The sequence below is a fragment of the Thalassophryne amazonica genome, chromosome 3 (assembly GCF_902500255.1).
Source record: "Thalassophryne amazonica chromosome 3, fThaAma1.1, whole genome shotgun sequence".
Lineage (NCBI taxonomy): Eukaryota > Metazoa > Chordata > Actinopteri > Batrachoidiformes > Batrachoididae > Thalassophryne > Thalassophryne amazonica.
Window position 1 is genome coordinate 103,085,562 of NC_047105.1, and position 13,739 is coordinate 103,099,300.

Consider the following 13,739-nt stretch of genomic DNA (forward strand, 5'->3'; position numbering starts at 1 on the left):
TCTCTCTCTCTCTCTCTCTCTCTCTCTCTCTCTCTCTCTCTCTCTCTCTCTCTCTCTCTCTCTCTCTCTCTATATATATATATATAGTGGTGAGCGCAGTTCAGCTAATCCAACAGCAGATAATTATTGAAGCTAATGTTTTTAAACAATCACTGGACCAATTATCTTCCGATAAATTTAGTTCTGATAACTTTCAGTCCGATAACATTTTTTTTTGCTGGTAAAGTTTAACGGTCAAAAATGTTTATAAACCCTAAAATCAAACATTTTAGTCCATTTGTTGTGTGTTTGTAGCAGAGTGGCTGCTTGTCGCTTGCTGATGATGTCTTCATTAAGCTCAAAAGTGAACAAAGCTCCTGCTGCGGTCGTTCAGGGACCGGATAGCCCTTAGCAAAGGACCCCGGACCCCGTACTCCCGGAGCACCCTTCACAGGGTGCCCCGAGGGACACAGTCGAATGCCTTCTCCAGATCCACAAAGCACATGTGGACTGGTTGGGCGAACTCCCATGAACCCTCGAGCACCCGATGGAGCGTGTAGAGCTGGTCCAGTGTGCCGCGACCAGGATGAAAACCACACTGCTCCTCATGAATCCGAGGTTCGACTATCGGTCGAATTCTCCTCTCCAGTACACTGGAATAGACCTTACTGGGGAGGCTGAGGAGTGTGATCCCCCTGTAGTTGGAACACACCCTCCGGTCACCCTTCTTAAACAGAGGGACCACCACCCCGGTCTGCACTGTCCCCGACTGCCACGCGATGTTGCAGAGGCGTGTCAGCCAAGGCAGTCCCACAACATCCAGAGACTTAAGGTACTCAGGACGGATTTCATCCACCCCAGGAGCCTTACCACCGAGGAGCTTTCTAACCACCTCGGTGACTTCGGCCTGGGTAATGGATGAGTCTGCCTCTGAGTCCCCAGTCTCTGCTTCCTCTTCGAAAGACGTGACGATGGGATTGAGGAGATCGTCGAAGTATTCCTTCCACCGCCCGACAACATCCCCAGTCAGGGTCAACAGCTCCCCACCCACACCGTAGACAGTGCTGGTGGAGAACTGCTTCCGCCTCCCGAGGTGTTGGACGGTTTGCCAGAATTTCTTCAAGGCCGACCAATAGTCCTCCTCCATGGCCTCCCCGAACTCCTCCCAGACCCGAGTTTTGCCTCTGAGACCACACGGGCTACGGCACGCTTGGTACCTCTCAGCTGCCTCCAGGGTCCCACCTGCCAACAAAGACAAGTAGGACTCCTTCTTCAGCTTGACGGCATCCCTTACTTCCGGCGTCCACCACCGGCTTCGGGGATTGCCGCCGTGATAGGCACCAGAGACTTTGTGACCACAGCTACAAGCGGCCACATCGACAATGGAGGTGGAGAACATGGTCCACTCAGACTCCATGTCTCCAACCTCCCCCGGGATCTGAGAGAAGCTCTCCCGGAGTTGGGAGTTGAAGACCTCGCTGACAGAGGGATCCACCAGTCGTTCCCAGCAGACCCTCATGATACGTTTGGGCCTGCCAGGTCTGACCGGCTTCCTCCCCTCCCAGCGGATCCAACTCACCACCAGGTGGTGATCGGTTGACAGCTCAGCCCCTCTCTTCACTCGAGTGTCCGAGACACGTGGCCGAAGGTCAGATGATACGAATACAAAGTCGATCATTGACCTCTGGCTTAGGGTGTCCTGGTGCCACGTGCACTTATGGACACCCTTGTGCTCGAACACGGTGTTCGTGATGGACAAACTGTGACTAGCACAGAAGTCCAACAACTGAACACCACTCGGCTTCAGATCGGGGATGCCGTACTTCCCGATCACCCCCTCCAGTTCTCACTGTAGCCGCCCACGTGGGCATTGAAATCCCCCAGGAGAACAATGGAGTCCCCAGTCGGAGCACTATCTAGTACCCCTCCCAGGGACTCCAAGAAGGTCGGGTACTCTGCACTGCCGCTCGGCCCATAGGCCGAGACAACAGTGAGAGACCTGTCCCCGACCCAAAGGCATAGGGACGCGACCCTCTCGTTCACCGGAGTGAACTCCACCACATGGCGACTGAGCTGGGGAGCAATAAACAATGCGACCCCAGCTCTCCGCCTCTCCCCGTGGGCAACGCCAGAAAAGTGGAGCGTCCAGCCCCTCTCCAGGAGCCCAAGCTATGCATGGAGGTGAGCCTGACTATCTCTAGTCAGTATCTCTCAACCTCCCGCACAAGCTCAGGCTCCTTCCCCCCCCAGCAAGGTGACATTCCACGTCCCAACAGCCAGGGGCTGTAAACGTGGACCGGGCTGCCGGGCCATTTGCCCTCGACCGCCACCCAATCTTCTCTGCACCCGACCCCCATGGCCCCCTCTGCAGGTGGTGAACCCACAGGAGGGCGAGCCCACGTCGCTCTTTCGGGCTGAGCCCGGCCGGGCCTGATGGGCTAAGGCCTGACCACCAAGCGCTCACGCGTGAGCCCCAACCCCAGGCCTGGCTCCAGGGTGGGGCCCCGGCTCCGCCATACTGGGCGACGTCTCGGTCCTTGATTTTTTACTGGTCACGGGAGCTTCTGAACTCCAACTCCAGCTTCTGAACTGTTTTCTGCCAATCAATGTATTAATGGACGTATTTTGATTGTTTAAGCCGCAGGGTTCAAAGCGTGTGAAAAAAGCAGCAGCTTTTAGCTTATAAATGACGATGTATCTAATACTGAGATAAACTGTGACTTCTAATACTGTGTTTTACTGCTTTTGAAAGATGATGACAGTGTTTGGGTTTTTATTTTTTATTTTTATTCATTTTTCGTGTGTTCTTTGTGTTTGTGATCCTTGAATTTACCCAGCAGCCCCTGCAACGCTTAAAGTGAAACTGGTTTATCAGAAGCCGACAGTGTAATCTGATGTGGCCACATCCGAATTTATAGTAATAGTTATCGGTTATCTGTAATAAAGATAATTTTTTTTAGCAGTTTATTGGTTTATCGTCATAAAAGATAACTTTTCAGTTATCTGATTAATATTTTATATATATACGAGGGCTGTCAATAAAGTATAGGTCCTTTTTATTTTTTTCAAAAACTATATGGATTTCATTCATATGTTTTTACGTCAGACATGCTTGAACCCTCGTGCGCATGCATGAGTTTTTCCACGCCTGTCGGTGACGTCATTCGCCTGTGAGCACTCCTTGTGGGAGGAGTCGTCCAGCCCCTCGTCGGAATTCCTTTGTCTGAGAAGTTGCTGAGAGACTGGCGCTTTGTTTGATCAAAATTTTTTCTAAACCTGTGAGACACATCGAAGTGGACACGGTTCGAAAAATTAAGCTGGTTTTCAGTGAAAATTTTAACGGCTGATGAGAGATTTTGAGGTGATACTGTCGCTTTAAGGACTTCCCTCGGTGCGAGACGTCGTGCAGCACTCTCAGGCGCCGTCGTCAGCCTGTTTCAAGCTGAAAACCTCCACATTTCAGGCTCTATTGATCCAGGACGTCGTGAGAGAACAGAGAAGTTTCAGAAGAAGTCGGTTTCAGCATTTTATCCGGATATTCCACTGTTAAAGGAGATTTTTTTAATGAAAGACATGCGGACGGGTCCGCGCGTCGGGACGCAGCCGGCACAGGAAAAACCTCCGTGTTGATAACCATTTGTAAAATCCAGGCGGCTTTTGATGGCTTTCAGTGGAGTGAGTATATGAGAAATTGTTTAACAGCTGGACATGTTCCAACTTGTCCTTAAGGCTTCCAACGGAGGTGTTTTTCCTGTGGCGAGCGTCGCGGTGGCTGCGAGCCGACGCTGCAATCCGTCCGCACGGCTTTCATTAAAAAAAATCTCCTTTAACAGTGGAATATCCGGATAAAATGCTGAAACCGACTTCTTCTGAAACTTCTCTGTTCTCTCACGACGTCCTGGATCAATAGAGCCTGAAATGTGGAGGTTTTCAGCTTTAAACAGGCTGACGACGGCGCCTGGGAGCGCTGCGCGACGTCTCGCACCGTGGGAAGTCCTTAAAGCGACAGTATCACCTCAAAATCTCTCATCAGCCGTTAAAATTTTCACTGAAAACCAGCTTAATTTTTCGAACCGTGTCCACTTCGATGTGTCTCACAGGTTAAGAAAACATTTTGATCAAACAAAGCGCCAGTCTCTCAGCAACTTCTCAGACAAAGGAATTCCGACGAGGGGCTGGACGACTCCTCCCACAAGGAGTGCTCACAGGCGAATGACGTCACCGACAGGCATGGAAAAACTCACGCATGCGCACAAGGGTTCAAGCATGTCTGACGTAAAAACATATGAATGAAATCCATATAGTTTTTGAAAAAATTAAAAAGGACCTATACTTTATTGACAGACCTCGTATATATATATATATATATATATATATATTCTTATACGAGGTCTGTTAGCAAAGTATTGGACCTTTTTATTTTTTGCAATAACCTTATGGATTTGAATCACGTATGATTGCATCAGCCAAGCTTGAACCTTCATGCGCATGCGTGAGTTTTTTCACGCCTGTCGGTTGTGTCATTCGCCTGTGAGCACGCTTTGTGGGAGGAGTGGTCCAGCCCCCTCGGCGGATTTTCATTGTCAGGAAAATGGCTGAGCAACTGCCGCTTTGCTGCATCAAACTTTTTCAGAAACTGTGAGAGACGGCCAGGTGGAAACCATTCGGAAACTTCAGATGGCTTTCGGTGAAGATCTTATGGGCATCACACAGATTAAGGAGCATTACAACCGGATTAAAGACAGGCCCACAGCGGCTGAGGGCGCGCCACGCTTCGAGCGGCCATCGACAGGCTGAAACAACCAGATCATTTCCAAAGTGAAGGCTGTGTTGATCCGGGATGTCGTCTGACTACCAGAGAAATGGCAAGAGAGGTGGACATAGCACTTTTTCGGCACATTACACTGTTACAGGAGATTTTGTAATGAAAGACGTGCGGCGGAATTTGCGCGTCAGGACAGAGCCGCTAATGGCGCAAAACAAAAAGCACCTCCGTGTTGGAAGTCTCACGGGACATGTCCAGCTCTTCCACCATTCGGAAGATTCAGACGGCTTTGGGTGGCTTTTCAGTCGAGTGAGTATCCCAGAAATTGTCAAAGATCTGGGCATGCCACAACATGTCCTGTGAGACCAACACGGAGGTGTTTTCGGTCCCCACCATTAGCGGCTCCGTGGCGAATTCCTCTGCTCCTGTTTTCATGACAAAATCTCCTTTAACAGTGGAATGTGCCGGGAAAGTGCTATGTCCACTTTTTCTGCCATTTCCCTGGTAGTCAGATGACGTCCCGGATCAACACAGCATTCAGTTTGGAAATGATCTGGTCATTTCAGCCTGTCGATCGCTGCTCGGAGCGTGGCGCACCCTCCGCCATTGTGCGCTGTCTTTAAACCGGCTGTAACACTCCTTAATCTGTGTGATGCCCATAAAATCGTCCCTGAAAGCCATCTGAATTTTACGAATGGTGTCCACCTGGCTGTCTCTCACAGTTTCTGGAAAAATCTGATGCAGTGCTGCTCCAGCTGTTCAGACATTTTCCTCACAATGAAAATCCGACGAGGGGGGAGGACCAGTGCTCACTCAAAGCCTGCTCACAGGCAAATGACATAATCAACAGGTGTGAAAAAACTCACACATGCGCATGAAGGTTCAAGCTTGGCTATCACACGTGATTCAAATCCATAAGGTTATTGCAAAAAATTAAAAGGTCCGATACTTTTCTAACAGACCTCGTATATATATATATATATATATATATATATATATATATATATATATATATATATATATATATATATATATATATATATATATATCATAAATAAATACTGATTTTCTGGGTATTTCTTGTTGTTTCATGCCTTCTTTGGTGATGGTGTATGATTCCACATGCCAGCACAGCATGATACATACATGAAAAAGGGAATCCAACCTGTAGTTTATCTATACACAATTCCATGTTTAAAACAGTGAATAATAGTCTGAACAATGTGTTTGATTTACTATTTCAAGTGTCTCACAGACAAAAGTTTTGATTTTGCCGTTCCTGTGTGTGAGATTATTGAAATTTGTGGAAACCTGAAATCCACTGCTCTTGCTTGGTCACTGTGATTTTGTGTGTGTTAGCATGAGCTTTGTGTCATGAAGTGTTGATTTAAAATTAAATTTGTTTTGTTTTTTTATCTGTGCTTTTGAAGGTGAGTTTCGCATTGATAAAATCCAGGAGAATGTACGGAACGCCATCGGGGGCAAAATGTCCTTGTTCTCTCTTGGATTTGGAAACGATGTGGATTACTCTTTTCTGGATGTGATGAGCAAACAAAACAAGGGGCTGGCCCGCCGAATCTATGAGGCTTCAGATGCTGCACTTCAACTCCAGGTGGAAGAACAAACAGATGACCACACTGTACATCCAACATTTTAAAAAAGGAAAAAAAAAAACGATGACAACAAATTATGGAAAGAAATAGTTTATTGGAGCCGTTTCCAATATTTACCAAAATGTGGACATTTATCAAAAGTCCTGTAAGAAGACAGTGTATTGTAATTAGAGCACAAACAAGTTTTAAGGCACCTTAGATTTTTGATTGAAATGTATTGAGGGGCAAAAGAAAATCTAATTTGAAATTTCCAAAAGAATTCTGTTCCACAAATTGAAAACATAGTTTAACAAGAGCAATCACAGATTTCTGATGTCTGCCAATCTACAACCAGATCACCTCCAAAATTTAATGGAGTCTTCCATGCTCTAATCTTTGTGTGTGGTGTAAATTTGGTGAGATTCTGTGATGTTGTTTTTAAGTAATTCTTCAAAGCCTATATAAAGCGAAATCTTCATCCAGAATCTGGATCCCGATCTGGATCACCTACAAAATTTCATGAGGTCGTCCATGCTGTAATATCTGTCTGTGGTGCAAATTTGGTGAGAATCCGAGAAGTAGTTTTGACATAATCCTTCAAAGCAACAATAAAGTAAAATCCTGACCCAGAATCTGGATGTGGCTCCGGATCGCCTCCAAAATTCAGTGGAGTCTTCCATGTCCTAATATTTATCTGTGGTGCAAACGTTCTGACTCCATTTAGCAGTTTTGACGTAATCCTTCAAAGGCTATATAAACTGAAATCATGATCCAGATTTTATTTTATTGCATGAAATAAGTATTTGATCCCCTAGAAAAACAGAGCTTAACAATTGGTACAGAAACATTTGTCTGCCATTACAGAGGTCAGACGTTTCCTGTAGTTCTTGACCAAGTTTTCACACACTGCAACAGGGATTTTGGTCCACTCCTCCATACAGATCTTCTCCAAATCTTTCAGGTTTGGAGTTTCACCTCCCTCCAAAGATTTTCTATTGAGTTCAGGTCTGGAGACTGGCCAGGCCACTCCAGGACCTTGAAATGCTTCTTACGGAGCCCCTCCTTAGTTGCCCTGGCTGTGTGTTTGGGGTCATTGTCATGCTGGAAGACCCAGCCATGACCCATCTTCAATGCTTTTACTGAGGGAAGGAGGTTGTTTGCTAAAATCTTGCAATACATGACCCCATCCATCCTCCCTTCAATACGGTGCAGTCATCCTGTCCCCTTTGCAGAAGAGCACCCCCAGAGTATGATGTTTCCACCCCCACGCTCCGCTTCACGGTTGGGAGGGTTTTCTTGGGGTTGTTCTCATCCTCTAAACATGGTAAGTGGAGTTGATTCCAAAAAGCTCTATTTTGGTCTAATCTGACCACATGACCTTCTCCCATGCCTCCTCTGGATCATCCAGATGGTCACTGGTGAACTTCAAACAGGCCTGGACATGTGCTGGCTTGAGCAGGGGGACCTTGCTGCCCTGCAGGATTTTAAACCATGAGAGCATCATGTGTTACTAATGTAATCTTTGTGACTGTGGTCCCAGCTCTCTTCAGGTCATTGACCAGGTCCTCCTGTGTAGTTCTGAGCTTTCTCAGAATCATCCTTACCCCACAAAGTGAGATTTTGCATGGAATCCCAGACCAAGGGAGATTGACAGTCATCTTGTGTTTCTTCCACTTTCTAATAAATATTAGTTGTTGCCTGTTGTCCTGCAGTCCATCCCAACCTTGTGCAGGTCTACAGTTTTGTCCCTGATGTCCTTAGACAGCTCTTTGGTCTTGGCTATGGTGGACAGGTTGGAGTGTGATTGATTGAGTGTGTGAACAGGTGTCTTTTATACAGGTAACAAGTTCAAACAGGTGCAATTAATACAGGTAAAGAGTGCAGAATAAGAGGGCTTCTTAAAGAAGAATTAACAGGTCTGTGAGAGCCAGAATTCTTGCTGGTTGGTAGGGGGTTAAATACTTATTTCATGCAATAACATGCAAATTAATTATTTAAAAAATCATACAATGTGATTTTCTGGATTTTTTTTTAGATTCTGTCTCTCACAGTTGAAGTGTACCTACGATAAAAATTACAGACCTCTCCATTCTTTGTAGGTGGGAAAACCTGCAAAACTGACAGGGGATCAAATACTTATTTTCCCCACTGTATGGATCTGGATCACCTCCAAAATTCAGTGGAGTCTTTTATGCCCTACTGTCTATCTGTGGTCCAAATTTGTTGATAATCCATGAAATCATTTTTAAGTAATCCTTCAAAGCCTATACAAAAGGAAATCTTGATTCAGAATCCGGATCACCTCCAAAATTCAACGGAGTCTTCCATTCCCTAATGTCTATCTGTGGTGCAAATTTGGTGAGAATCCCTGAAGTAGTTTTGAAGTAATCCTTCAAAGTCTATATAAAGTGAAACATGAAGCAGATCACCTCCAAAATTTAATGGAGTCTTCCATGCCCTACTATCTATCTGTGGTGAAAATTTGATCAAAAGCCGTGCAGTAGTTTTGACGTAATCCTTCCAACAGACAGACAGACAAATAATTAAATAAATAAATAAATGCCAATGATTTTATTACATCCTTGGCAGATGTAAAAATTGATTAAAGCCACAGTGTGCAGTATATTTAGGGGTGCTATAAATGCAGTATAGCATTCATAAGCAGCTGTTCATTCGTGTATAATTACCAACAATGAATTAAGGTGTTTTCATGAGTTTCAAATGAACCTTTCAAATCTACATGAGCGGGTGCCCCCAACAAACAAAACAAAACTAAACTAAACTAGAAGCAAAAATATTACAAATATTCATATCCTTCTGCGTTCATAAATGACCCCACAAAACCTTCCAATATCCTGGCCACACCAGTGGAACAATTATAAATAATAAATAAATAAAATAAATTAACAAATAAATAAATAAATAAATAATTATTGTAAACCCTAACACCAAAAAAAAAAAAAAAAAAAACCCCTGAAAGATAAGTAAACTGACAAATTAATGGTACAACACATTTTTCCCTATTAAAAATATCACAATGGCACATATAAATAATTGAGTGGGGTGATAAATGACACCACACTGTCGCTTGAAGGTCAAAAAACAGAAATTCTGAATCATTAAAAAAATATTTGTTTGTACAAGTAGTGCTGATGATCTCTCACTATTCAAATGATTGAAAGATCTTATTAACTTCAACCCAGTGTTCTTAGAGGTGGCCACCAGAGCCAGGCTTTGGAAATGAATAATGACTAGGTGGCTTACAGGTCCATCCATCCACCCGTCTGTCCGTTCATCCATCCATCAAACCAAATCAAATCATTTTTATTTATATAGCGCCAAATCACAACAAACAGTTGCCCCAAGGCGCTTTATATTGTAAGGCAAAAGCCATACAATAATTACAGAAAAACCTCAACGGTCAAAACGACCTCCTGTGAGCAAGCACTTGGTGACAGTTGGAAGGAAAAACTCCCTTTTTACAGGAAGAAACCTCCAGCAGAACCCGGCTCAGGGAGGGGCAGTCTTCTGCTGGGACTGTTTGGGGCTGATAGGAGAGAATCAGGAAAAAGACATGCTGTGACGGAGAGCAGAGATCAATCACTAATGATTAAATGCAGAGTGGTGCATACAGAGCAAAAACAGAAAGAAACACTCAGTGCATCATGGGAACCCCCCAGCAGTCTACGTCTATAGCAGCATAACTAAGGGATGGTTCAGGGTCACCCGATCCAGCCCTAACTATAAGCTTTAGCAAAAAGGAAAGTTTTAAGCCTAATCTTAAAAGTAGAGAGGGTGTCTGTCTCCCTGACCCGAATTGGGAGCTGGTTCCAGAGGAGAGGAGCCTGAAAGCTGAAGGCTCTGCCTCCCATTCTACTCTTACAAACCCTAGGAACTACAAGTAAGCCTGCAGTCTGAGAGCGAAGTGCTCTATTGGGGTGATATGGTACTATGAGGTCCCTAAGATAAGATGGGACCTGATTATTCAAAACCTTATAAGTAAGAAGAAGAATTTTAAATTCTATTCTAGAATTAACAGGAAGCCAATGAAGAGAGGCCAATATGGGTGAAATATGCTCTCTCCTTCTAGTCCCCGTCAGTACTCTAGCTGCAGCATTTTGAATTAACTGAAGGCTTTTCAGGGAACTTTTAGGACAACCTGATAATAATGAATTACAGTAGTCCGGCCTAGAGGAAATAAATGTATGAATTAGTTTTTCAGCATCTCTCTGAGACAAGACCTTTCTAATTTTAGAGATATTGGGCAAATGCAAAAAAGCAATCCTACATATTTGCTTAATATGCACATTGAAGGACATATCCTGATCAAAAATGACTCCAAGATTTCTCACAGTATTACTGGAGGTCAGGGTAATGCCATTCAGAGTAAGGATCTGGTTAGACACCATGTTTCTAAGATTTGTGGGGCCAAGTACAATAACTTCAGCTTTCTAATAATACTGCCTAAGGGAAGCATGTATAAAGTGAATAAAATTGGTCCTAGCACAGAACCTTGTGGAACTCCATAATTAACCTTAGTCTGTGAAGAAGACTTCCCTTTTACATGAACAAATTGTAATCTATTAGATAAATATGATTCAAACTACCGCAGCGCAGTGCCTTTAATACCTATGGCATGCTCTAATCTCTGTAATAAAATTTTATGGTCAACAGTATCAAAAGCAGCACTGAGGTCTAACAGGACAAGCACAGAGATGAGTCCACTGTCTGAGGCCATAAGAAGATCATTTGTAATCTTCACTAATGCTGTTTCTGTACTATGATGAATTCTAAAACCTGACTGAAACTCTTCAAATAGACCATTCCTCAGCAGATGATCAGTTAGCTGTTTTACAACTACCCTTTCAAGAATTTTTGAGAGAAAAGGAAGGTTGGAGATTGGCCTATATTTAGCTAAGATAGCTGGGTCAAGTGATGGCTTTTTAAGTAATGGTTTAATTACTGCCACCTTAAAAGCCTGTGGTACATAGCCAACTAATAAAGATAGATTGATCATATTTAAGATCAAAGCATTAATTAATGGTAGGGCTTCCTTGAGCAGCCTGGTAGGAATGGGGTCTAATAGACATGTTGATGGTTTGGAGGAAGTAACTAATGAAAATAACTTAGACAGAACAATTGGAGAGAAAGAGTCTAACCAAATACCAGCATTACTGAAAGCAGCCAAAGATAATGATATGTCTTTGGGATGGTTATGAGTAATTTTTTCTCTAATAGTTAAAATTTTATTAGCAAAGAAAGTCATGAAGTCATTACTAGTTAAAACTAAAGGAATACTCGGCTCAGTAGAGCTCTGACTCTTTGTCAGCCTGGCTACAGTGCTGAAAAGAAACCTGGGGTTGTTCTTATTTTCTTCAATTAGTGATGAGTAGTAAGATGTCCTAGCTTTATGGAGAGCTTTTTTATAGAGCAACAGACTCTTTTTCCAGGCTAAGTGAAGATCTTCTAAATTAGTGAGGGTCATGGGGGCTGAAGCCTATCTCAACATTCATAGGGGGTGAGGCAGGGTATAATATCAAATATATTTGATATTACAAAAGCAAACAAGCTTGCCTTTGATATTGATCTGGTGCATCAAAGTTAACCAGCTTCTAATCAGTTTGTCCTCATTATTTAGCAGAGGTGGGACGAAGTCACTGTCAAGTCTTTCTCAAGTCATCAATCTGCAAGTCCCAATTCAAGTCTCAAGTCAGCTTGCAAACAATTGGTGGTCATTATGATTTGAGACTTGTTGCTTTGAGACTTGCTTTGAGACTCTGACATCAACAATCCAATACGAACTTTAAATTAGTCCAAAAATAATTCTGACGATGTAGTCCATGATGCCATGCACTGACTTTGTGTATTTCGAAAAACCCCCCAAAAAACTTTGTGTACTTCCTCACTCCAGCGAAAATCATGTCAGAAATTTGTCCAGCCTTCATACTAACGTTATCTTCTTAACATGTCTTCATGCCTCCAGATGGCTTCGTGGATTTGTTTTGTGTGTGTGTCTCTGTGTGTGTATGTGTTAGAAGAATTAGCACTGTGAATTAGCTCATTCACATTTTCGTCCATCAGCAAAACAAACTCTGCCATCTTTAGCTAAATGCCGCCCCCACTAGTGTGTGTATGGGCAGGATTCACAGCGTTCAATGGTACAAAATGTATGGAACCAAATTGCATGGTAAATGGAATCCATGTCACGTGACATACAAAGCACCAATCAAATGACAAGGATCGACTCAGCTGTTATATAATATAGTATAGTAAATATGATAGTATTTATGTTTTTTGAATCATCATATCTAGAAACGAGAACTGACGGCTTTATTTGTTCACTCACGTCATTCGATAGGGTTCATTTCAGGAGACCACTAACAACACACACAAAAACAAACAAACAACAAGCAAACAATCAGCAGGTTTATCAAAGGATAAATTGTGTATTTTTTACAGGTGAAAAATGGTCACAGTTTACATACTGATATTTAAATATAAATTGATTTATTATATGGTATGTGATTTTGCCAACTTCTGATTGGCCCATTCGTCACTTTCTGAGCTGTACCACATGCTGAGTTGACCGCTGGTGGAGCCGAGTTGATCGCTGGTGGAGCCGAGTACACCTCACGTGCAGTGTAATGCTAGCCAATCGAGCGACGCCTTCTTTCGATAATGACCAATCAGATAACGCAATACAATGCCTACTTTGGCCCGCTTCGAGTTGCGTCGTGTGTCGTCATAACGACGCCGTGTACACAATGCAGTAAAAACTACGGGCACAGAAAAAAAAAAAAAAAAGAACTGCTGGCTGCAGCAGCTCCTCGGTCTTCTCTCACAAATGTGTTTAAATACAGTCCATAAAAGTCCTGCTCACAGACTGATTGCCAGAGACAGGACATGTCCACATCAAGTATAACTCCATAATGTCCACATTTACTTACTTACTTTCATACACCTCGGCCAAGGCCTTGGTGAACCCCATCCTGACCAGGTACACATAATCACGGTACACCAAAATCAAAAGTCTATAATTGTATATCAGATTTTTTAGCAGCTTTTATCATTTTATCATCCTGACACCTTCACACACGCTTGTATGTTATTAACACATTGAAGTGAAACAATATAACTCAGTGTGTCTGTGGATTTGTTGCAGGGTTCTATGACGAGGTTTCAAACCCTCTGCTTTTAGAGGTCGACCTGCGTTACCCTGAGAACGCAGTGGACTTTTTAACCACAAACCACTTCACTCAGTTGTTTAACGGCTCAGAGATCGTGGTCGCTGGTCACTTGAGTGACAATGACTTGGACAACTTCCTTGTAGAAGTGGTTGCTGTGGGGGTGAGAAAAAAATAATGACGCAGCAACACGGAGTATCGTAATGTCTATTTTCTTTG

The 13,739-nt window shown here is 43.4% G+C and overlaps 1 protein-coding gene across 1 annotated transcript in view; it reads left to right on the forward strand.

The window, feature by feature from the left end:
* Positions 1-13,739, forward strand: part of LOC117507346 (inter-alpha-trypsin inhibitor heavy chain H3-like) — a 101,314-nt gene that overhangs the window by 26,617 nt on the left and 60,958 nt on the right. Inside the window, exons 12-14 of the mRNA XM_034167192.1 lie at positions 6,175-6,356; position 7,626; positions 13,499-13,683. Coding sequence (XP_034023083.1) covers positions 6,175-6,356; position 7,626; positions 13,499-13,683 — 368 coding nt within the window. The remainder of the gene's footprint in view (positions 1-6,174; positions 6,357-7,625; positions 7,627-13,498; positions 13,684-13,739) is intronic.